At 42.4% G+C, this 25,343-nt stretch overlaps 1 protein-coding gene across 1 annotated transcript; it reads right to left on the reverse strand.

The window, feature by feature from the left end:
* Positions 1 to 762: 762 nt before the first annotated feature.
* Positions 763 to 22,684, reverse strand: LOC138674488 (microtubule-associated serine/threonine-protein kinase 4-like). The gene is made up of 21 exons (XM_069762324.1): positions 22,457 to 22,684; positions 14,466 to 14,645; positions 14,119 to 14,220; positions 11,222 to 11,773; positions 8,743 to 8,836; positions 8,251 to 8,318; positions 8,035 to 8,120; positions 6,525 to 6,733; positions 5,750 to 5,888; positions 5,518 to 5,650; positions 5,210 to 5,375; positions 4,950 to 5,051; positions 4,580 to 4,702; positions 4,322 to 4,431; positions 4,136 to 4,227; positions 3,693 to 3,781; positions 2,516 to 2,596; positions 1,979 to 2,059; positions 1,745 to 1,825; positions 1,512 to 1,592; positions 763 to 1,281 (listed from the first exon to the last, which is right to left on the reverse strand). The coding sequence occupies exons 1-21, from the start codon at positions 22,682 to 22,684 to the stop codon at positions 1,184 to 1,186; spliced, it is 2,895 nt and encodes a 964-aa protein (XP_069618425.1). The 3' UTR covers positions 763 to 1,183.
* Between the last annotated feature and the right edge of the window lie 2,659 nt (positions 22,685 to 25,343).

The following is a 25,343-nucleotide window of genomic DNA, read 5'->3' on the forward strand; positions in this document are numbered from 1 at the left end:
ACGGGGTCGGGGTAGAGACCTACTACCCCCACTTATTACTATATGGCTGTCACTATGGAGGCCGCGGGCTATTGCCCTACTGCCCCCATTTATCACTATATGGCCGTCACCATGGTGTCTGCGGGCTAGAGCCCTACTACCCCCACTTATTACTATATAGCAGTCACTGTGGGGGCCGCTGGCTAGAGCCCTACTACCCCCACGTATCACTATATAGCCGTCACTATGGGGGCTGCGGGCTAGAGCCCTACTACCCCCACTTAACACTATATGGCCGTCACTATGGGGCCGCGGGCTAGAGCCCTGCCAGGAACGGACTGGGGCTGATATTCAGTCTTGGCATTTGAAATTTTACAGGCCCATGTTGTCTCCGTCCCCATGAACCAGATACGATATGTTACTAATATTACCCTGGATGGAGGAAAGGAAGATTTTGTGCATGACCAATATTTCTAATGATACCCGTGGCCTGCTGGGGTAAGTGACGGAGTCAGTGACTTTGTGCTCCATCACAACTCTTAACAGTATGCACATCTTGAGAACACCGACTCTGTTAACAACATAGCAGTCAAGGCAGCCCATGACCAGAGAAGCCCTTCTGGCATTTGCCAGATGGCCAGTTTGGCCCTGCTACAGTACCTACACGTTTAGTGAAAAAACAAATCTTCATGAGGGTGCTTCAAACATGTACGACATACAGTATTGGTATGCCATATATTTCAGTAATATTCTATTACAAAGGAACATTAATTAATCCTGAATTTTTATTTAATTTACTTTAAATTAGGAACTGCATGGAAGAATGATGTGATGTGCTTGAAGGGGCCTTCATCTGCTGCAGATGCTTTTTGCTGATCAGAAGGCCACAGGTAGATGTTAGAAATCTTTCCGCACAGGTATTATTTATTACGTGTATTTGCGCACCATCATATTCCACAGAAAATTCCCTATCAGTATGTCTTTGGAATGTGGGAGGAAACCGGAGTACCCGGAGGAAACCCACGCAAACACGGGGAGAACATACAAACTCCTTGCAGATGTTTTCCTTGGTGACATTTCAACCCAGGATCCCAGTGCTGCAAAGCAACAGTGCTAACCACTGAGCCTCCGTGCTGCCCAAGTACAGCTTTGATGATGGACTTGCTGCTGTACTTTCTTCAGGGCACTAGATGTATATGGTGCCCTACTGACAGATGGGAAAAATGCATCTTTTTCTGATGCTGCGAGCAGCCCTAGATAATCCACGCCGACAGGATGATATTATTCGTCGGAAGATGGAACCTATGAGAAGAGATATAAAAATAATGTAAGTAATGGGACTCCATATTAGAAGATACTGCTTTAGTGTTATTGTGGCAGGACGGTAGAGAAATCTTATCTGTGCAGTGGAACAGGATCATTGTCAGTCATCATACATGTGACAATCCCACCACTGACAGATAACATCTTCTCCACATGAATTACTCTCACTGGCCAACATCAAACAGCATAGACCTTATTATCACACTTACGTCTTCTAGGTTCTCGCTCTTCTACTATTTTGGCATTTTGCTCTTCTACCAGTTTTATTGCAGACTTATTTTTCTTTTCAACTAGAAATTCATATAAAAAGTAAAATAAACAAGTCAATGATCATTGTCAGTCATCATACATGTGGCAGTCGTACCACTGGGAGTTAACATCTCCTCATGAATAATTCTCAATCGCCGACATCAGACAACATAGACCTTATTGTCACACTTACCTCTGCTAGGTTCAGTCTCTGCTACTATTTCTGGGTCTTGTTCTTCTCCCAGTTTTAATGCAGATGTATTTTTTATCTCAACTGGAAATTCATGTAAAAAAGTAAGAAAAACAAGTCAATAATCATTGTTAGTCATAGATGTGAAAATCCCACCATTGACATATAATATATCCTCCTCGTGAATTATTCTCAGTTGCTGACATCAGACAACCTAGACCTTATTGTCACACTTACCTCTGCTAGATTCAGTCTCTGGGACTATTTCTGGGTTTTGCTCTTCTCCCAGTTTTAATGGAGATATGTTTGTCGTCTCAACTGGAAAATCATATAAAAAAGTAAGAAAAACAAGTCAATAATCATTGTTAGTCATAGATGTGAAAATCCCACCATTGACATATAGTGATGAGCGAGTATGCTCGTTGCTCGAGTTTTCCAAGCATGCCTGGGTGTTATCAGAGTATTTTGAGCATGGTCATGAATTAAGTTTTAGTCCCCGCAGCTGTATGATTTGCGGCTGCTGAACAGCCTGAATACATGTGGGGATTGTCCGTTTTTTAGGAAATCCCCACATGTATTCAGGCTGTCTAGCAGTCACAAATCATTCAGCTGCGAGGACTATAACTTAATTTCCGAGCACGCCTAAAATACTTGGAGACACCTGAGCATGCTCGGATAACTCGAGTAACGAGCACACTCTCTCATCACTACACCAATATATCCTCCTCGTGAATCAATCCCAGTCACCGACATAGACCGTATTGTCACCCTTACCTCTGGTAGGTTCTGTCTCTGCTACTATTTCGGGGTTTTGCTCTTCTCCCGTTTCTAATGCAGATGTATTTTTTGTCTCAACTAGAAAATTCATGTAAAAAAATAAGAAAAACCGGTCAATAATCATTGTTAGTCATAGATGTGAAAATCCCACCATTGACATATATATAGTGATGAGCGAGTGTGCTCGTTACTTGAGTTTTCTGAGCTTGGGTGTTCTCTGAGCATTTTGGGTATGCTTGGAAATTAAATTTAGGTCCCCGAAGCTGCATGATTTGCGGCTGCTAGACAGCCTGCATACATGTGGGGATTGCCCTTTTTGTTTCAGAAATCCCCACATGTATTCAGGTTGTCTAGCAGTCTCAAATCATGCAAATGCGGGGACTAAAATTTCATTCCAAGCACGCCCAAACTACTCGGAAAACACTCGAGCATGTTCGGAAAACTCGAGTAACAAGCACACTCGCTCATCACTAATTATATGTCAATACATGGGGAAGGGCCAAAGAGCGCCGGCTCATGCACACTACAGTATTTTGATCTGCCTTCAGCAAGGCAGAGGGAAGTGTGCCTGCGCAGGAACGTAATGGAGAACACTGTGTGGATGACATAGGACACATCATCCACACGAAGCAGGGAACAGCATCACAAGAAGAGAGGAGGCTCCGGATCAAGAACAGTAACGCCCATCAGTCCGGACTGTGCCATCGGTGAAAATATTAAAATGTCTTTTTTGTTTTTTTAAAGGGCGGCTTGGAGACTTATATACAGAATTTCCAGAATGCTGTAACACAGAGCTGAAAGGTGGTGGTCTCAGGTTATATGGGAAAAATCTGGTGACAGGTTCCCTTCAATATGACATTAGTTGCAGCAGTGTTATCGTATAGTCCATTACTTTAAACATCTGTGTCAAATTAAGGGTACATATAGGGTTAGTTTGGGGCCTAATCGAGCCATGTGCACAGTATTCGTGGTCAGTATCAAGCACTAGACTGTATGGCCCCTTATAGCTTTAAATGCGCAGCACAAATGAGTGAGAATTTATACATTAAAGTGTTGGATTGTTGTTTATTTTAAAGGCACAAAAAAGCTGTGATTATCTGAGCCCTCATGTAACATTTACATTATACCTTTTAATCAGTGGCGTCAACAAGATTTCCTATAGACCTGCACATACCTGACAATATGGGAGAGGGTGACTTGTTGTTTTCAGTAGTGAAACACTGATTATCACCATCATTTCTAGTAGGAGAAGATTCTCTCTGCCTGTTTGGTAGAAGAAAAATAATAAATTACAAGTGAAAGCACTTAAAAAACAACAACTCCTTTCTGTATGGGCAGTTAGGACACTTGGACAAAATGGAGGGGATACCTTGCACAGGACTGCCTTCAATCAGCAAAAATGAATAACAACTAGTAATAAAGGGCTTTAATGAAATGGAAATGAAAGGCTGGTCACAATGATCAACTGTTATCATTAGCGTTATCACAAGCCAGACCCTACAGTGATAATCAATCATGGGGTGGTGGGTTCTGGATTTAGTATTGTGTCATATGCGTTTTGTATTTGGTATTCTGAAGATATGTCAGTACTATACCCCATAATAATAATCTACTCACACGTCTGAGTGTTTTGTGCTCGTCTCTAGAGAACAATCTGGGGATGGCTCATGATCTTCATTGCTCATCATCCTGGTATTGGTTGCATATAGCTAAAATACACAGAGTAAAATTAAATATACATATATAAAGTATTTTAATACTATTTTAGTTATAGTTTTGTGGATTTACTGATCACATACTTACCTTAGAAAGTCTTTGAGAAGATGATACATAGTTTAGGCTTTCTGGCCAATCACTGACTTCACTTGTGTCACCCTCATCTGAATCCATATGTATGGGTCTCCTAATGCCAGCTGCAAAGTACAATTATTATCAGAGATTATTAATATAATCACAGACAGTCACTATATTATTACTAATAATGATGGGAACATAGTATCTCATAAAATGAAAGACAAGACAAACAGCAGCTTTAACCAGATGACGTCTCATTCTACTTACTGTCAAAGTAGCAGGTATCCTCCTCTGACTTAAGATTTGGCATAAACCGTGGCTTCAGATTTTGAAGGTTCTCAAAATCTAACTTTCTCAGGAATGGATGACTCTTGATTTTACTTGCTCCTTCTGGAAACGGGAGACAAGAAAAAAGTGATCCAGACAATGTTAGGAAAACTGTACATTTTATGTTAATCTAAACTGAAGACATAGCAGAGCCAAAATATACTGCAAGTCATGGCATGAAGAATGGGGAATAGACAAGAAGGTAAAGCAGAGACCTCAGTGATAATTTCCATGAGGATTCATGGAAATTATCTATTTGTCAGGTCACAGAGGAGTTATAAGCTATTATTAATATTACTATATACATTACCTGTCCCGAGTCTATGTTTTGGACTTTTTCTGAGCAGCTGAGTCATGATGTTTTGAGCATCAGGATGACTAGTAGAATTTTTAATTTTCAAAGTGATGTCATCTGTTATATAAAAAGTAAATATTACAGAAAAGAAAGTCCATACTTTTACTGTCATTTAAAAAAATATCAAAAACAACAAGCAACTAAACCAAAGAATGAACCTAACAACTGAACCAAATTACTATGGCATCACACAGCATTCAGATTATTTTACTTACCCGTGATGATACTGTTGAAAATATCTTTTTTGCGTCTTCCGTTAAATGGCACATTGCCAGTAAGAAATTCATATAAAATGATCCCTATTGACCACCAGTCAATAGGCCTTCCATAGCCCACCTTTAAGATGACTTCTGGGGCTACATAATGATAGGTGCCAGTCACCTGGAAACCAACAGAACAAAGACGATCAATGAAAATAGCTGTGACAAATAATACCAGTGGAAAAGTTTTCTATGTGAGAAAATATAAGAGAAGCAGAAATAGATCAGATCTGTAAAGAATAAGTTTTGTATGTATAGCTAACCTCATTATCACGGAACTCTCTGGTGATGTCTTTACTTCGAACCTTGTAAATATCTGATGTTGGCCTCATGAGTCCGAGTTTTGAAAGCCCAAAATCGGCGACTTTGATATGTCCAGATGATGATATCATGAGGCTGTGAAAGAAAAGATATTGTCAGCCCTAAGTAATAATCCATAGACTGTATACCAAACTATAACTGTTTTTCCCTTTTTATTCTTCTGCATTCACTTACTTTACAGGCTTCAGGTCTCGGTGAACCACACCATAGCTGTGCAGATATTCCACAGCAAGAACCGTTTCTGCAATATACATCCGGGCCAAGGCAAGGGGTAAACGACCATAAGAGTTTATGAGCCTGTCACAGTCTCCTCCTAGAGCAGAAAGCAAATATAACAGGTGAGAGTTTGTTACAATGTAAATCACACATGATGAATGAGCAATAAGCTGAGACATTGGGGCAGGGAGTCAATCATAGAGATACACTGTGTGATGTAGAGCGTATACTGTATACTGCAGAGTAGTCCTATACAAAAAGAGAGCTCAGATCTCCCCCATGCTGGTAACCTCTTACATTGCACTGTCAATCTCTGACATTGGCATTTACAGTAGGTGACCTGGAGGCGAGCTGCTCTAAGCCCTCATCATCTACCATTCCATGTCAGTGGTTTGCTATGGCTGCTGAGTGTCTGCGTAAGACTACTATCCTTGCCATTATGGTACTTCTGTGAAGGTCAGTGTGTAGCTTGGCTTCATAGGGGACCAAGATTTTCACCATATTGTGCAATACCCATATTGCAGTACATAGTAAATACGATTATATCATTGCAAGTTCAGGTCCCTTATGGAGACTAAATACAATACGCAATGAAAATTATTATCTGTCAGTAAGATGTAATCCTCCTAAACTGTTCTTATGAGCATGTAGATTAATATAATATAAATACATTGGTACCTTTATATATTTAAGAAGATATGAGCTGGATATAGATACAATGGATATGTCTTACCTGCTTCAAAGTCCATGACCATACAGAGATGTTGTTTAGTTGGGAAGGAACAAAACGTGGAGACAACAAAGGGACAATCTGAGAATATTGCGATGTCCCTTTCCAGATAGGCCATTTTAAGATATGATGGATCATGCATGTTACTCCTGGCTTGTTTCTTCATGGCGAATACCTTGTTTGTGTCTTTGTGATGCACTAAGTGTACGGCGCTGTAGAGGAGAAAAATCCATAATTTATACCGAATTCTTACTAACAGTCTGTCTATATATGTCAAAAGATCTTCTGTATTCATCAATAGTGATGGGCGAGTAAACTCATTACTCGAGATTTCCGAGCATGCTTGGGTGTCCTCCGAGTATTTGGCCGTGCTCGGAGATTTAGTTTGTTCACCGCAGTTGCATGATCTTCGGCTGCTGGACAACGTGAACACATGCAGGGATTGCCTGTTTGTTAGGAAATCCCCACATGTATTCAGGCTGTCTAGCAGCCACAAATCATGTAGCTGTGACGACACAAACTAAATCTCCGAGCACGCCCAAACTACTCAGAGAACACCCGAGCATGCTCAGAAATCTCGAGTAATGAGCACACTCGCTCATGACTAATTGTTAATACTAGATGTATGGCCGTCACTATAAATCAATGTCTGGAACAGTGGTCTCCAACTCCAGGCCTCGAGGGCCGCCAACAGTGCAGGTTTTCAGGATTTCCTTAGTATTGCACAGGGGTTGGATTCCAAGCCCTGTGCAATACTACGGAAATCCTAAAAACCTGCACTGTTGGCGGCCCTCGAGGCCTGGAGTTGGGGACCACTGGTCTGGAAATACACAAAATAGCTCAGCATGAATGTGTGGCAGTGTGGCGGCCATTGTTGCTGTGGCTTTGTGCTGGTGGGGCGGCGCGGTCTGGAGTCTTGGGGACTCAGTCTTGCAGCATGGGTGCTGTGGGGCAACAGGCCGTCCGCCCTGCTGGTGCATGGCCGCTGTGGCGGTGGGCGCGGCACGGCTCCGCTCCGTTAGGGCGATAGGACCCACTACGAGGTTTGCCGTGAAGGGGCAGTGGGCGTCATACAGTCTGATCAGAATGTTAAAATGAAAACCTCATATTCAGTTATATTAATTTTTGCCTAGCGGCTTTAGATCAACGTATGATTTTGGGATGTGCGGTTCATGCTCTTTTTTTTTCTTTTTTGCAAAGCATAGCTCAGCATGAATGATCACTTACGGGAGGTTCTCATCCATATCACATTATAACTGAGCTGAATCGTGACAAATAGATGTGGACTAAATGACTAGATTAGATCTAGTGCAAAGTGGTATCAATAACAACAGCAGCTCGCCACACAAAAAGCAAGTCCTTACAAAGCTCTATCGGATGAAATAATAATGTTACAGATCTTGGAAAACAGTAACATTTAGACGTGGACTCATATACAGGAATTTCCCTAAGGCAGGACATATAGACAGAGGCATCATGATAAGGAAAAATGTAAATTATACATAAAGCTCACCCAAAAGATCCACTGCTGATCTCTTTGATCTGGGTATAGTCGCTCTTACTTGGTTTTCTCATAGAGTCCAATGATCTGATCACGGCCTATAAGAATAAGAAATGACAATGAGACATAAAAGTTGCAGGAAAATAAAAGGTGCTGTGGTCATAAAAGGTGATGTGTAATTCATACCCCATTATCAGATGATATACAGATGTTTTCTTTGATACTTACACTGGCAGATTCGGGGATCTCTGGTGTCTCACAGATTCCACCGTCAGCAGTTGCCGGCTCAGTTGTCTCTAATGATAAAATAATGAAGAGACATCATGTATTAGACGATATCAATACTTAATATATAAAACATCGATACAAGGAAGGAAAGACAAGTAAATGGTATAATACTAGTTATATGGATATTCTGCACATACTGTGTATATTATGGTGCATCCATAGATATACTCTACCATAAATGTGTGATTGTTTGGGATCTGACAATGACTTGAATGGGGACACTATGAGGTTCTTTGTGCATTTTGGGGCTGAAAAGATCCCAGAAGAGAGAACCAGAGGGGTTTTTAGAATTGCATTAGCCCCCTCCATTATAGTCTATAGGAGGTCCAGGAGCCGTCTCCTGCCTCATACAGAGGATGAAGAGTAAATGTATATATTCTTTGGTGTCTCCATAATATTAATGTTTCTAGGACTACGAGATGATCAGCTTACCTTCAATTAGATCACTCTTTAGCTCTGGCTCACTGGTATTGGGGTCAGCGATATTTCGTTGTTGCCCCTCTTTGGAGTCACCGTCCGGTGTTTCCTGATGGATATAATATGTACAAATACTAAATTACAGTACACAAAAGAAAAGACTAAACCTGGATTTACATAATTACGGAATTGAGTGGACTATACACAGCCGCTCCGTCCAGTAAATCCACATAATATATAAGGGAAAGAACCAAAAACGCAGAATATGAACGGTACTAGGTGTACTCGCAGCAGGCAGTACAAACGCAGACTTAGGATTCCACTTTAAGACTCCTGTAGCACGTATGAGATCATCAGCAGACGGATGGTGCTCAACACAAAAAGTAATGAACGAATATCCAGAAAAGAAAAGGGAAATGTGGCACTCACCCAAGCGGATTGTAGATCAGAGTCCTTTATTCATCGTAGCAATACAATGGACATAACAAGGAGAGGCGACTGGGAGAGATCGGCGGTGCAGGGAGTGAGAAAAGGACAATGGCCGTTTCGCGCTTGTGCGCTTCCTCGGGTCCAGGTGCACAATTAAAATCGTCATATCCTTTATAGGGAACTAGACAGCTTGATGTGAACAGGTGTACAATTAAAAAACCAAATCGGTTCTGTGCAAAGAACATGATTAACAAGCATAAATAAATATCGGCATTGTAGGTCACATAATGCAGATGAGACTACTCAATCATTTTTACAGGAATATCGTCATATCTAATTTATCATTGAGACCAATGGGCCCCTGCGCATTGGTCTCCATGATCCATCGTGCCTCTCGCTGTAGTAGAATTTTCTTGCGGTCACCACCTTGAAGTGGGTTTTTTACCATCTCAAGACCTGCGAATCGTAATACATTTGGGTTTGCATTATGGTGGTGCCGCATATGCTTAATAAAACGAGGGCGACCTTCCCCAGATATTATTGAATTGCAATGCTCACTGAATATCATAACCATCGGACGTATAGTTTTACCGATATAATAAAAAAGACATGGGCAGAAGATTAAATAGACTACATATGGAGTTTTACACGTAATTAAATCCCGAACTGTGTGGCAAACTGAACCTATACGAATGGGGTTTTCCAAGAATCTTAAATGACAAAATTTACAGTTACCGCACTTGTGATTACCCGTAGGTTGGCATTTCGTTAGCCAATTATTTTCTACTGTGGGGAGACGGTTTTTAATCAATAGGTCCCCCAAATTTCTCGTGCGTTTATAGCCAAATCTTGGGCGATTTATTGTCAGCGCTGATAATTCTCTATCACATTGCAATACGTGCAAGTTCTTATTGATGGCTGCGTAGATATCTTTGTCAATCGGACTGTGTGTAAAGGTAAATGTAAACCTTTGATGCCCATTGGGGGGAGGGTTTGCAGTTTTTTAATAGGTTTTTAATAAATCTTTTTGTGTGAGTTGCCCCACTCTGCGTTCAGCCGTTGCTAAGATATTTGGTGGATAATTTCTATTCAGGTAATTCGTTTTTAACTCTGCAATTTGTTTTTTAAAAATCTCCTCATTATTATAAGTTTTTCTATATCGCACCATCTGGCCATAAGGTACGCTATTTTTAGTGTGAAATGGGTGGGCACTATTAAAATGTAGTAGACTGTTGGTTGCGGAAGATTTCTTATGTACTTTTGTACTCAACATACCATCTAATATCTCAATTTTCACGTCCAGATAATCTAGCTCATTTCCCCCGAAACAGGCAGTAAACTGCATATTGTCCTCATTTATAGTATTTAGATGGGAAACAAAAGAATTGAAAACATTTTCAGAACCATCCCAGACGATAAAAATATCGTCTGCGAATCTTAAATACATTCGTATAAACTTTAGAAAGGGATTTGTCACGGACGTTATATATTTCTCCTCGAAGACTGCCAAAAATAAATTGGCGAATACACATGCGACAGGCGTCCCCATCGTGGTTCCAGTGCGTTGAAGGAACCATTTGTCGCCAAACTTAAACGCATTATGCGAGAGGACAAATTCCAGATTCTCAGTAATAAATGCAATAAAGTCCCGAGCCTTATCAGTTTTAAGCAAGACAGTTCTTATTGCCTCAATGCCTTTGTTCTGAGGTATCCTGGTGTATAAACTAACTACATCAATTGAAGTTAGAGAAAAAGTGGGTTGCCAATCTAATGATTGGAGGGCAATCAAGAAGTCCCCCGAGTCTTTAACAAATGACGGTATTCTCTGCAGCAGTGGTTTCAGCAGCCAATCAAGAAATTGGGACAAGGGTTCTGTCAAAGATCCGATTCCGGATATTATAGGATGTCCAGGCGGGCAAGTAGCATGTTTGTGTACCTTTGGTAAACTGTACCAACAAGGTATATTAGGATGGTTAGGTAGCAATTTTTCAGCTTTGTTTTTCAATAAAGTGCCCTTAGCTACATGTTTGTTTAATAAAGTCCTTAATTTCTCCTTAAATTTTACAGTGGGATTACAATCAAGGGTGATGTAAGTGGCTTTATCGTTCAATTGGGACATAGCTTCATTGATATAATAATTTTTATCAAGAATGACGAGATTACCCCCCTTGTCCGCCTTTCTGATGACTACGTCATCCCACCGCTGCATTTCGCGTATAGCTTTTTCCTCCTCTTCAGTTAAATTCTTCTTAGGTTTACGATATAAGATGGCCTCTACATCATTTACCACAAGATCTTGAAATAAGTCAATCGCTTTGCCTGGAGAGACCGGCGGCATAAACGTAGATCGTATACCACCTAAAAAGGGTCTGGTGCTAGTATCCCTATTGACAATTTCATTGCGCTCCTCGACTCCCTGTGAGGATTCACCAAGATTGGCTAATAGCCAGGCGTCCTCAATGTCCTGAGATTCAGCTGGAGGAAAAGCCACAAATCCTAGGCTACCGATGGCAACGGGACTTTCTGTAGATACCGCATTAGGCGTATCTGTTTGATTTTTTCTGTTGGAAAAATGTTTTTGTAGATGTAGTTTTCTCGTGGCTTTAAAGAGGTCAATCTTAAAATCAGTGAGGTTAAACTCGTCCGGAACACAAAAATTTAAGCCTAAAGACAGCACTTTCTTTTGCACAGGGGATAGGACCTTATTAGACAGATTTATTATTTGGAGTTCATTGCCCATCACTTCTTCCAAGAGACCTGCTTGCATTTTTTCTGTGCACTTTTTTCAGCCCCCCCGTCGGGTCTTTTTTCTAAAGGGCTGGTTCCTCTTGTTGGCGCAACTGCTGGCATGACATTCTCTGTTGGTTCCTCAACGCCGCTGGAATCTGAGTCCGTCACCCATCCATCTTTTTGTGGCTTGCGTCTATTTGATTTTCTAGGGGGATAATGCCTTTGGAAATTTCTCCTCTTGTTTTTATTCCAGGAGACAATTTGTCCCGTTGCAAAATCATTTTTATCCCTTAAAAATTTGTCTTTTTTCTTTTGCTTCGTCTCCATCTGTATTAAAACATGTTTTTTCTCCAATTTTTTTAGAAATAGTTTATTCTGATTCTCTGAGACACGTGAATTAAACTCTTCTTTTGCTTTATCTAACTGTTCACATAAAGCGGTATATTCCTTCTCATTCTGTGCGATAACCAGCGCCAATAGATTTCGTGAGCACTGCAAATAGATTTCTTCCCATGCACTCTGAAAAGAGGGATCCTCCGCAAACTGGGAGATCTCCTTATAAACGCGGAGTCCTCTTGGGACCCTTCCACATTCCACATAAGATTTTAGGGATTTTATAGTCCAATAAAGTCTAATTTCTCTCTCTGCCAGAGAGTAAATTTTTGTTTCCAATGCCTTTGTGCTTATTAATAATAAATCTTCTTTATGGTTACAGTCCATAAAGAACTCCTCCGCACCCTCTCGACCAGCCAGTTTAAAAAACAAATTGCAGAGTTAAAAAACAATTTCCTGAATAGAAATTATCCACCGAATATCTTAGCAACGGCTGAACGCAGAGTGGGGCAACTCACACAAAAAGATTTATTAAAAACCTATAAAAAAAACTGCAAACCCTCCCCCCAATGGGCATCAAAGGTTTACATTTACCTTTACACACAGTCCGATTGACAAAGATATCTACGCAGCCATCAATAAGAACTGGCACGTATTGCAATGTGATAGAGAATTATCAGCGCTGACAATAAATCGCCCAAGATTTGGCTATAAACGCACAAGAAATTTGGGGGACCTATTGATTAAAAAACGTTTCCCCACAGTAGAAAATAATTGGCTAACGAAATGCCAACCTACGGGTAATCACAAGTGCGGTAACTGTAAATTTTGTCATTTAAGATTCTTGGAAAACCCCATTCGTATAGGTTCAGTTTGCCACACAGTTCGGGATTTAATTACGTGTAAAACTCCATATGTAGTCTATTTAATCTTCTGCCCATGTCTTTTTTATTATATCGGTAAAACTATACGTCCGATGGTTACGATATTCAGTGAGCATTGCAATTCAATAATATCTGGGGAAGGTCGCCCTCGTTTTATTAAGCATATGCGGCACCACCATAATGCAAACCCGAATGTATTACGATTCGCAGGTCTTGAGATGGTAAAAAACCCACTTCAAGGTGGTGACCGCAAGAAAATTCTACTACAGCGAGAGGCACGATGGATCATGGAGACCAATGCGCAGGGGCCCATTGGTCTCAATGATAAATTAGATATGACGATATTCCTGTAAAAATGATTGAGTAGTCTCATCTGCATTATGTGACCTACAATGCCGATATTTATTTATGCTTGTTAATCATGTTCTTTGCACAGAACCGATTTGGTTTTTTAATTGTACACCTGTTCACATCAAGCTGTCTAGTTCCCTATAAAGAATATGACGATTGTAATTGTGCACCTGGACCCGTGGAAGCGCACAAGCGCGAAACGGCCATTGTCCTTTTCTCACTCCCCGCACCGCCGATCTCTCCCAGCCGCCTCTCCTTGTTATGTCCATTATATTGCTACGATGAAAAAAGGACTCTGATCTACAATCCGCTTGGGTGAGTGCCACATTTCCCTTTTCTTTTCTGGATATTAATATATAAGGGACTTGTATATACAACAGTTCTCCAATGATATCTATTACCAGAACTACAGCATTTACAAGAAGGAAGATTGTGAAGATAAAGTGAGACAGATGTGATATGAAAGGTCCGCACCACTGAGTAAAGCACAGACTGTGACCACAGAGGATGGAGCAGAGACAGGCTGCCATAAAATATCCTGTATCTGCCTGGAGCGGACAGGGAGGCTTCTAAAATGAGAAATATGACAATCTGCTATATGACTAGTATTCTGGAGAAGATCAGATAAGAAAGACATGAGATATAGAACATGACGGATTCTTACCAAATGCTTCAGTGAGCGGGCCATATACTCTAGTACATCCAGGAACTTTTGGGCCAGTTGTTTAAAAAGGGCCAGATCTCCACTTTGGGATCTTTCTTCAGCCTATAGAAATGGAAATAAATAAAAAAGAAAAATCATGAGAGAAAGTAGAGAATATAGGAAGCTATTTATGTCACCATTTTACTCCTGCAATCTACAGCTACAATTAATACATATATGGATATTTCGTATAAGCGATAAATTAAATTGCTCTTGGCCAAGATACATATTTCATGCAAATAAACGTGATTTTATGATTATTATCCATTATTATTTTATGTGCTTTGCCCAGATTGTCTGTTACTTACCTGTTGTACTAATGTTCTGATGTTCAACTGTAAATGCTCAAGATATTCTGAGCTTATACAATCTTGGTGGTATTTGGTCCGGCAGTCTCTCACTAGCTTCATAACCAGCCGGTAAGTGAAGCTGATGACGCCATCGGGGAGTGGTAGCACAATGTCAAGGGCATAAGTGGTAAGAATCCCCTGGAGTAGTGCCAACACCTCAAGTTTATCTGAAGAAATTCCAGACATTTAAAAAAAAATCCAATCGCAGTCAGTATATCACCTGTTGTGAATTCTGTGGCTGAGTTCATTTCTGTGGTCACAAGTGGTATTGCAGTCTCTGGGCTTCCTCCCTCAGGTGTTTTGGTGAGCTCGTTGGCTGCCTTGCTATTTAGCTCCACCTGAGTCTGTCTTCCTTGCTCCTTGTCAATGTTCCAGTGTTGGATCTGAGCTACTGCATCTTTCCTTGGCCTGCTGCTCTGCTAGATAAGTGCTTCTAGTTTGTTTTCTGTTTTTTCTGTCCAGCTTGCTATTAACTTTTGCTGGAAGCTCTGAGAAGCAAAGGGGTGCACCGCCGTGCTGTTAGTTCGGCACGGTGGGTCTTTTTGCCCCTTTGCGTGGTTTTCGTTTTAGGGTTTTTTGTAGACTGCATAGTTCTCTTTGCTATCCTCGCTCTGTCTAGAATATCGGGCCTCACTTTGCTGAATCTATTTCATTCCTACGTTTGTCTTTTCATCTTGCTAACAGTCATTATATGTGGGGGGCTGCCTATTCCTTTGGGGTATTTCTCTGAGGTAAGTCAGGCTTGTATTTCTATCTTCAGGCTAGTCAGCTCCTCAGGCAGTGCCGAGTTGCATAGGTAGTGTTAGGCGCAATCCACTGCTGCTTATAGTTGTGTGAGGATAGATCAGGTACTGCAGTCTACAGAGATTCCACGTCTCAGAGCTCGTCCTATTGTTTTTGGTTATTGCCAGATCTCTGTATGTGCGCTGATTACTGCACGCTGTGTTGCCTGATTGCCAGCCATAACAGTACAAGGAGCCACACCAATGATTCCCAATAGAGGGAAAAAAGAAATCCTGACAGCATTTTTTTTTCTTAGCTCTGTCTTCAGTCTTTTTTTTCCCCTAGACATTAGAGTGCTTCAGGACACAGCTGTGGACATGGATATTCAGGCTCTGTGCTCCTCAATGGATAATCTCGTTGTAAATGTACAAAAGATTCAAGATACTATTGATCAGAAATCGATGCTAGAACCAAGAATTCCGATTCCTGATTTGTTTTTTGGTGATAGAACTAAGTTCCTGAGCTTCAGAAATAATTGTAAGCTATTTTTGGCCTTGAAACCTCATTCTTCTGGTAATCCTATTCAACAGGTTTTGATTATTATTTCTTTTTTGCGCGGCGACCCACAGGACTGGGCGTTTTCTCTTGCACCAGGAGATTCTGCATTAAGTAATGTTGATGCATTTTTCCAGGCGCTGGGATTGCTTTACGATGAGCCTAATTCAGTGGATCAGGCTGAGAAAAATCTGCTGGCTTTATGCCAGGGTCAGGATGATGTAGAAGTATATTGTCAGAAATTTAGGAAGTGGTCAGTACTCACTCTGTGGAATGAATCTGCACTAGCGGCTTTGTTCAGAAAGGGTCTCTCTGAAGCTCTTAAGGATGTAATGGTGGGATTTCCTATGCCTGCTGGTTTGAATGAGTCTATGTCCTTGGCCATTCAGATCGGTCGTCGCTTGCGCGAGCGTAAATCTGTGCACCATCTGGCGGTATTGTCTGAGAGTAAACCTGAGCCTATGCAGTGCGACAGGACTATGACTAAAGTAGAACGGCAAGAACACAGACGTCTGAACAGACTGTGTTTCTATTGTGGTGATTCTACTCATGCTATTTCTAATTGTCCTAAACGCACTAGGCGGTTCGATAGCTCTGCCGTTATTGGTACTGTACAGTCCAAATTCCTTTTGTCCATTACCTTAATGTGCTCTTTGTCATCGTATTCTGTCATGGCGTTTGTGGATTCAGGCGCTGCCCTGAATCTGATGGATTTGGATTATGCTAAACGTTGTAGATTTTTCTTGGAGCCTTTGCGGTGTCTTATTCCGTTGAGAGGAATTGATGCTACACCTTTGGCCAAGAATAAGCCTCAGTACTGGGCCCAGCTGACCATGTGCATGGCTCCTGCACATCAGGAAGTTATTCGCTTTCTGGTACTGCATAATTTGCATGATGTGGTCGTGTTGGGGTTGCCATGGCTACAAACCCATAATCCAGTATTGGATTGGAACTCTATGTCGGTAACCAGCTGGGGTTGTCAGGGAGTACATGGTGATGTTCCATTTTTGTCTATTTCGTCATCCATTCCTTCTGACATCCCAGAGTTCTTGTCTGACTTTCAGGATGTATTTGAAGAGCCCAAGTCAGATGCCCTACCTCCGCATAGGAATTGTGATTGTGCTATCGATTTGATTCCTGGTAGTAAATTCCCTAAGGGTCGTTTATTTAATTTGTCCGTACCTGAACACACCGCTATGCACAGTTATGTGAAGGAGTCCCTGGAGAAGGGACATATTCGCCCATCGTCGTCACCATTGGGAGCAGGGTTCTTTTTTGTAGCCAAGAAGGATGGTTCGCTAAGACCGTGTATTGATTACCGCCTTCTTAATAAGATCACTGTTAAGTTTCAGTATCCCTTGCCATTGATTTCTGACTTGTTTGCTCGGATTAAGGGGGCTAGTTGGTTTACTAAGATTGATCTTCGTGGTGCGTATAATCTGGTGAGAATCAGGCAGGAAGATGAATGGAAAACGGCATTTAATACGCCCGAGGGTCATTTTGAGTATCTGGTGATGCCGTTCGGACTTGCCAATGCTCCATCTGTTTTTCAGTCTTTTATGCATGACATTTTCCGTGAGTATCTGGATAAATTCTTGATTGTTTACTTGGATGACATTTTGATCTTCTCAGATGATTGGGAGTCTCATGTGAAGCAAGTCAGAATGGTTTTCCAGGTACTGCGTGCTAATTCCTTGTTCGTGAAGGGATCAAAGTGTCTCTTCGGTGTGCAGAAAGTTTCATTTTTGGGGTTCATCTTTTCCCCTTCTACTATCGAGATGGATCCGGTTAAGGTTCAGGCCATCCAGGATTGGACTCAGCCGACATCTCTAAAAAGTCTGCAGAAATTCCTGGGCTTTGCTAATTTTTATCGTCGCTTCATCTGTAATTTTTCTAGCATTGCCAGACCATTGACCGATTTGACCAAGAAGGGTGCTGATTTGGTTAATTGGTCTTCTGCTGCCGTGGAAGCTTTTCAGGAGTTGAAGCGTCGTTTTTGCTGTGCCCCTGTGTTGTGTCAACCTGATGTTTCTCTTCCGTTCCAGGTCGAGGTTGATGCTTCTGAGATTGGTGCAGGGGCGGTTTTGTCACAGAGAGGTTCTGGTTGCTCAGTGTTCAAACCATGTGCTTTCTTTTCCAGGAAATTTTCTGCTGCTGAGCGTAATTATGATGTGGGCAACCGAGAGTTGCTGGCCATGAAGTGGGCATTCGAGGAGTGGCGTCATTGGCTTGAGGGTGCTAAGCATCGCGTGGTGGTATTGACTGATCATAAGAACCTTACTTATCTTGAGTCTGCCAAGCGCTTGAATCCTAGACAGGCCCGTTGGTCGTTATTTTTTGCTCGTTTTGATTTTGTGATTTCATACCTTCCGGGCTCTAAAAATGTGAAGGCGGATGCTCTGTCTAGGAGTTTTGTGCCCGACTCTCCGGGGTTATCTGAGCCGGCGAGTATCCTCAAGGAAGGAGTCATTGTGTCTGCCATCTCCCCTGATTTGCGGAGAGTGTTGCAGAAATTTCAGGCTAATAAACCTGATCGTTGTCCGGCCGAGAAACTGTTCGTCCCTGATAGGTGGACTAGTAAAGTTATCTCTGAACTTCATTGTTCGGTGCTGGCCGGTCATCCAGGAATCTTTGGTACCAGGGAGTTGGTTGCTAGATCCTTCTGGTGGCCATCTCTGTCACGGGATGTGCGTGCTTTTGTGCAGTCCTGTGGAATTTGTGCTAGGGCTAAGCCCTGCTGTTCACGTGCCAGTGGGTTGCTTTTGCCCTTGCCGGTCCCGAAGAGGCCTTGGACACATATTTCGATGGATTTCATTTCTGACCTTCCCGTTTCTCAAAAAATGTCGGTCATTTGGGTGGTCTGTGATCGCTTTTCTAAAATGGTCCATCTGGTGCCCTTGGTTAAATTGCCTTCCTCCTCTGATTTGGTGCCTTTGTTCTTCCAGCATGTGGTTCGTTTACATGGCATTCCTGAGAATATTGTTTCTGACAGAGGTTCCCAGTTTGTCTCGAGGTTCTGGCGAGCCTTTTGTGGTAGGATGGGCATTGACCTATCTTTCTCCTCGGCCTTCCATCCTCAGACTAATGGCCAGACCGAACGAACCAATCAGACCTTGGAAACATATCTGAGATGTTTTGTTTCCGCTGACCAGGATGATTGGGTGTCATTTTTGCCGTTGGCTGAGTTCGCCCTTAATAATCGGGCCAGCTCGGCTACCTTGGTCTCTCCATTTTTCTGCAATTCTGGGTTCCATCCTCGTTTCTCTTCAGGACAGGTTGAGTCTTCGGACTGTCCTGGTGTGGATTCTGTGGTGGACAGGTTGCAGCAGATCTGGACTCAGGTAGTGGACAATTTGACCTTGTCCCAGGAGAAGGCTCAGCTTTTCGCTAATCGCAGACGCCGTGTGGGACCCCGACTTTGTGTTGGGGATCTGGTTTGGTTATCTTCTCGTCATATTCCTATGAAGGTTTCCTCTCCTAAATTTAAACCTCGATTTATTGGTCCGTATAGGATTTCTGAGATTCTCAATCCGGTGTCTTTTCGTCTGACCCTCCCAGACTCCTTTTCCATACATAATGTATTCCATAGGTCGTTGTTGAGGAGATACGTGGCACCTATGGTTCCATCTGTGGAGCCTCCTGCCCCTGTTTTGGTGGAGGGGGAATTGGAGTATATTGTGGAGAAGATTTTGGATTCTCGTGTCTCTAGACGGAAACTCCAGTATCTGGTCAAATGGAAGGGTTATGCTCAGGAAGATAATTCCTGGGTTTTTGCCTCTGATGTCCATGCCCCAGATCTTGTTCGTGCCTTTCATGTGGCTCATCCTGGTCGGCCTGGGGGTTCTGGTGAGGGTTCGGTGACCCCTCCTCAAGGGGGGGGTACTGTTGTGAATTCTGTGGCTGAGTTCATTTCTGTGGTCACAAGTGGTATTGCAGTCTCTGGGCTTCCTCCCTCAGGTGTTTTGGTGAGCTCGTTGGCTGCCTTGCTATTTAGCTCCACCTGAGTCTGTCTTCCTTGCTCCTTGTCAATGTTCCAGTGTTGGATCTGAGCTACTGCATCTTTCCTTGGCCTGCTGCTCTGCTAGATAAGTGCTTCTAGTTTGTTTTCTGTTTTTTCTGTCCAGCTTGCTATTAACTTTTGCTGGAAGCTCTGAGAAGCAAAGGGGTGCACCGCCGTGCTGTTAGTTCGGCACGGTGGGTCTTTTTGCCCCTTTGCGTGGTTTTCGTTTTAGGGTTTTTTGTAGACTGCATAGTTCTCTTTGCTATCCTCGCTCTGTCTAGAATATCGGGCCTCACTTTGCTGAATCTATTTCATTCCTACGTTTGTCTTTTCATCTTGCTAACAGTCATTATATGTGGGGGGCTGCCTATTCCTTTGGGGTATTTCTCTGAGGTAAGTCAGGCTTGTATTTCTATCTTCAGGCTAGTCAGCTCCTCAGGCAGTGCCGAGTTGCATAGGTAGTGTTAGGCGCAATCCACTGCTGCTTATAGTTGTGTGAGGATAGATCAGGTACTGCAGTCTACAGAGATTCCACGTCTCAGAGCTCGTCCTATTGTTTTTGGTTATTGCCAGATCTCTGTATGTGCGCTGATTACTGCACGCTGTGTTGCCTGATTGCCAGCCATAACAATCACCAGCTTCGCAGCCAATCACTTGACAACAATGACATCTGGGCAGTAAGCACTTGGGTAAGTAGTGGTTGTGCATTATAATGTCGTAACGGAATCTCCCGGTGGAATGTTAACATTTCATCAGTGATTTCATCATGGAATCCGGGGATGGAATCTTAACCCATTTACAACCTTGAAAGTATAGGTATGTCCAAGGTCATGGCCCTGTCTTTTTTAGGCAGCGCCAGAGCCCGCATCTCTACGCGCACATGACAGTTGATGTGATCAGCTGTCATGTCCCGCAAATAGATGCAGATGGATTTCGACTGTCAACCACTTAATGCCACTGTCAATAACTGACAACGGTATTTATGACATGCTGACCAAAACCGTGTCACAAGTCTCGCTCATCAGCGCCCCTGTCTCATGATTTTGGGGTTGCGATGGGTTGTCATGACAGCCGGGGGTCTGCAGAAGACCAGTGTGCCTGTCCATTGATCATCTTTTACGAACACCGACTCATGGCTGGCATTCAGATTTTTTTTCCACCACTTAAGTAAAAAAAGAACCTATACATGTTTGGTATCTGCTTTCTCACACTGACTTGTAGAATCATATTACCAGGTCAGTTTTAGCATTTAGTGAACATTTTAAATAAAAAAAAATTGTGGAATTGCACTTTTTTGCAATTTCACCGCACTTGAAATTGTTTCCCTTTTCCAGTACAATATATGTAATCTATGGTGTCATTTAAAACTACAACTAGGCCTGCAAAAAACAAGCCCTCATAGGCTATATTGATGGTAAAAAAAAATGTTATGGCTCTGAGAAGGAAAGGAAAAAAACGAAAGCACAAAAACGGAAAATCGCAAGGTGGTGAAGGAGTTAAAAGGGCATCTCACCATGAAAGAAGTTGCCTAGCAACATTCTAGTAACAATTAAGATAGCAACATTATGGGTTGAGCATCAGAACCAGAATCAGGTTCTGATCAGGCTTTTATATCCGTCTTTCCCCCAAAATTTATCTTAAAGGGAACCTGTCACCCCGTTTTTTGAGATTGAGCTATAAATACTGTTAAATAGGGCCTGCGCTGTGTGTTCCTATAGTGTATGTAGTGTACCCCGATTCCCCATGTATGCTGAGAAATAACTTACCAAAGTCGCCGTTTTCGCCTGTCAATCAGGCTGGTCAGGTCGGGAGGGCGTGGTGACATCGCTGGTTCTTCCTCAGCTTTACGTTGGTGGCGTAGTGGCGTAGTGGTGAAGACACAGCGCGCGATCTGCGCTGTCATCCCTTTCGTCGGTGGGGGCGGCCATCTTCCTGGGGCCGCGCGTGCGCAGATCGAGTGCTCTGCTGCACGGGGCTTCAGGAAAATGGCCGCGGGATGCCGCGCGTGCGCATTAGAGATCGCGGCGGCCATTTTCCCAAAGCCGAGTTTGCATCTCGGCTTTGGGAAAATGGCCGCCGCGATCTCTAATGCGCACGCGCGGCATCCCGCGGCCATTTTCCTGAAGCCCCGTGCAGCAGAGCACTCGATCTGCGCACACGCGGCCCCAGGAAGATGGCCGCCCCCACCGATGCAAGGGATTACAGCGCAGATCGCGCGCTGCTTGTTCACCACTACGCCACTACGCCACCAACGTAAAGCTGAGGAAGAACCACCGATGTCACCACGCCCTCCCGACCTGACCAGCCTGATTGACAGGCGAAAACGGCGACTTTGGTAAGTTATTTCTCAGCATACATGGGGAATCGGGGTACACTACATACACTATAGGAACACACAGCGCAGGCCCTATTTAACAGTATTTATAGCTCAATCTCAAAAAACGGGGTGACAGGTTCCCTTTAAACATGTTTTGGATGCTAAATATTTTTTACATGTGTAAACATTTACTTTTTTTACATATTGTAACCAGGTTGGACTGGGAGAAAAATTCAGCCCTGGCATTTTAGAGCTCGCAGGCCCACACTATCACCGCCCTCTACCCCAGCTTGTATTTTATGATTATTATCCATTATTATTTTATGTGCTTTGCCCAGTTTGTCTGTTACTTACCTGTTGTACTAATGTCCTGATGTTCATCTGTAAATGCTCAAGATATTCTGAGCTTATACGACCTTGGTGGTATTTGGTCCGGCAGTCTCTCACTAGCTTCATAACCAGCCGGTAAGTGAAGCTGAGGACGCCATCGGGTAGTGGTAGCACAATGTCAAGGGCATAGGTGGTAAGAATCCCCTGGAGTACTGCCAACACCTCACGTTTATCTGAAGAAATTCCAGACATTTCAAAAAAAATCCAATCGCAGTCAGTATATCACCAGCTTCGCAGCCAATCACTGACAACAATGACACCTGGCCAGTAAGCACTTGGGTAAGTAGTGGCTGTGCATTATGATGTCATAATGGAATCTTGTGGGGTATTGTGAAGTCATCAAGGAATCTGGTGATGCAATCTTAAAGGAGCATCTCACCTTAAAAGGAAATTGCCTAGCAATAATTAACGTGGCAACACAATGGGCTGAGCATCAGTTTCTAACTCAGGCATGGAGGGAAGAACCATGGGTTTGATCAGTGAGGCAGGCTTTTACGTCTGTCATAAAATATGTTGAACAGAGTTTGGATGCTAAATGTTCTTCACTTGTGTAAACATTAACTTTTTCTGGATATTGTGACTTGGGATGGACTGAGACTAAAATACAGTCCTGGCGTTTCAAGCCCATGCTGTCACCTCCCCCTTCCCTAGATTGAGGTCTCTAATACTAATTTTATCCTACCTGGAGGAAATCAATAATTTACTATTATCTATATTTCTAATCTAAGATTTCATAATATTAATATTGCAATATATGGCTAACTTCTAACATTGAGTATTTTCACTGCATAAAAAACGCATCTTCTTACAGTCCCAACAAAGTGGATGGGATTTATAGAAATCTCATACCCACTCTGATTTTTTTATACCCTGTTTAAAATGACCAGCGGTGCTTGTGTGTTTGAAATCCACAATATACAGGATCAATTTTTCTAGCGATTACTCTGAGATTTATATGCAGATTTTATCTATAGAATTGAATTAGATGAGGGAAACACTCAGGTAAAAAACACAAAATGCATAAAATCCACACATGACTCTATCAATAAAGCTTTGTGAAAGCCGAGTACCAGGAAGTATAAAAAATAAAGCAGATTTATTCAACACGTAACATAGTAACATAGTTTTTAAGGTTGAAGGAAGACTTTAAGTCCATCTAGTTCAACCCATAGCCTAACCTAACATGCCCTAACATGTTGATCCAGACGAAGACACAAAAAAAACCCATGTGGCAAAGAGTAAGCTCCACATTGGGAAAAAAATTCCTTCCCGACTCCACATACGGCAATCAGACTAGTTCCCTGGATCAACGCCCTATCAAGGAATCTAGTATATATACCCTGTAAAATTATACTTTTCAAAAAAGGCATCCAGTCCCCTCTTAAATTTAAGTAATGAATCACTCATTACAACATCATATGGCAGAGAGTTCCATAGTCTCACTGCTCTTACAGTAAAGAATCCGCATCTGTTGTTATGCTTAAACCTTCTTTCCTCCAGACGTAGAGGATGCCCCCTTGTCCCTGTCTCAGGTCTATGAGTAAAAAGATCATCAGAAAGGTCTTTGTACTGTCCCCTCATATATTTATACATTAAAGATATAAGATACATAAGATCACCCCTTAGCCTTTGTTTTTCCCATCTAAATAGCCCCAAGTGTAATAACCTATCTTGGTATTGCAGACCCCCCTGTCCTCTAATAACCTTGGTCGCTCTTCCCTGCACCCGCTCCAGTTCAGCTATGTCTTTCTTATACACCGGAGACCAGAACTGTGCACAGTATTCTAAGTGTGGTCAAACTAGTGACTTGTATAGAGGTAAAATTATGTTCTCCTCATGAGCATCTATGCCTCTTTTAATACATCCCATTATTTTATTTGCCTTTGTAGCAGCTGCCTGACACTGGCCACCAAATGTGAGTTTGTCGTCCACCCATACACCCAGGTCTTTTTCATTGACGGTTTTGCCCAGAGTTTTAGAATTAAGCACATAGTTATACATCTTATTACTTCTACCCAAGTGCATGACCTTACATTTATCCCCATTAAAGCTCATTTGCCATTTATCAGCCCAAGCTTCTCGTTTGCATAAATCCTCCTGTAGTATATAATTGTCCTCCTCTGTATTGATTACTCTGCAGAGTTTAGTGTCATCTGCAAATATTGAAATTCTGCTCTGTATGCCCACTACAAGGTCATTAATATGTTAAAAAGAAGAGGGCCTAATACTGACCCCTGTGGTACCCCACTGCTAACCGCGACCCAGTCCGAGTGTGCTCCATTAATAACCACCCTTTGTTTCCTATCCCTGAGCCAGCTCTTAACCCACTTACACATATTTTCCCCTATCCCCATTATTCTCATTTTATGTATCAACCTTTTGTGTGGCACCATATCAAAAGCTTTTGAAAAGTCCATATACACTACATCCACTGGGTTCCCTTGGTCCAGTCTGGAACTTACCTCTTCATAGAAGCTGATCAGATTAGTCTGACATGAACGGTCCCTAGTAAACCCGTGCTGATACTGGGTCATGAGGTTATTCCTCTTCAGATACTCCAGTATAGCATCCCTTAGAATGCCCTCCAGGATTTTACCCACAGTAGAGGTTAAGCTTACTGGCCTATAATTTCCGAGTTCAGTTTTTGTCCCCTTTTTGAATATTGGCACCACGTTTGCTATATGCCAGTCCTATGGTACAGACACTGTTATTATGGACTCTTTAAAGATTAAAAATAATGGTCTATTGATGACTGTACTTAATTCCTGCAGTACTCGGGGGTGTATCCCATCCGGGCCCGGAGATTTGTCAATTTTAGTGATTTTTAGACGCCGCCGCACTTCCTGCTGGG

Source organism: Ranitomeya imitator, chromosome 4, assembly GCF_032444005.1.
Source record: "Ranitomeya imitator isolate aRanImi1 chromosome 4, aRanImi1.pri, whole genome shotgun sequence".
Classification (NCBI taxonomy): domain Eukaryota; kingdom Metazoa; phylum Chordata; class Amphibia; order Anura; family Dendrobatidae; genus Ranitomeya; species Ranitomeya imitator.

Coding starts and splice junctions, on each gene's coding strand:
- LOC138674488 (XM_069762324.1), bottom strand. CDS start 22,684: ATGTCTGGAATTTCTTCAGATAAACGTGAGGTGTTGGCAGTACTCCAG. Junction 14,221..14,465: donor TCAGAACATTAGTACAACAG/GTAAGTAACAGA, acceptor CCATTTCTATAG/GCTGAAGAAAGATCCCAAAG. Junction 8,121..8,250: donor AGATCCCCGAATCTGCCAGT/GTAAGTATCAAA, acceptor TTATTCTTATAG/GCCGTGATCAGATCATTGGA.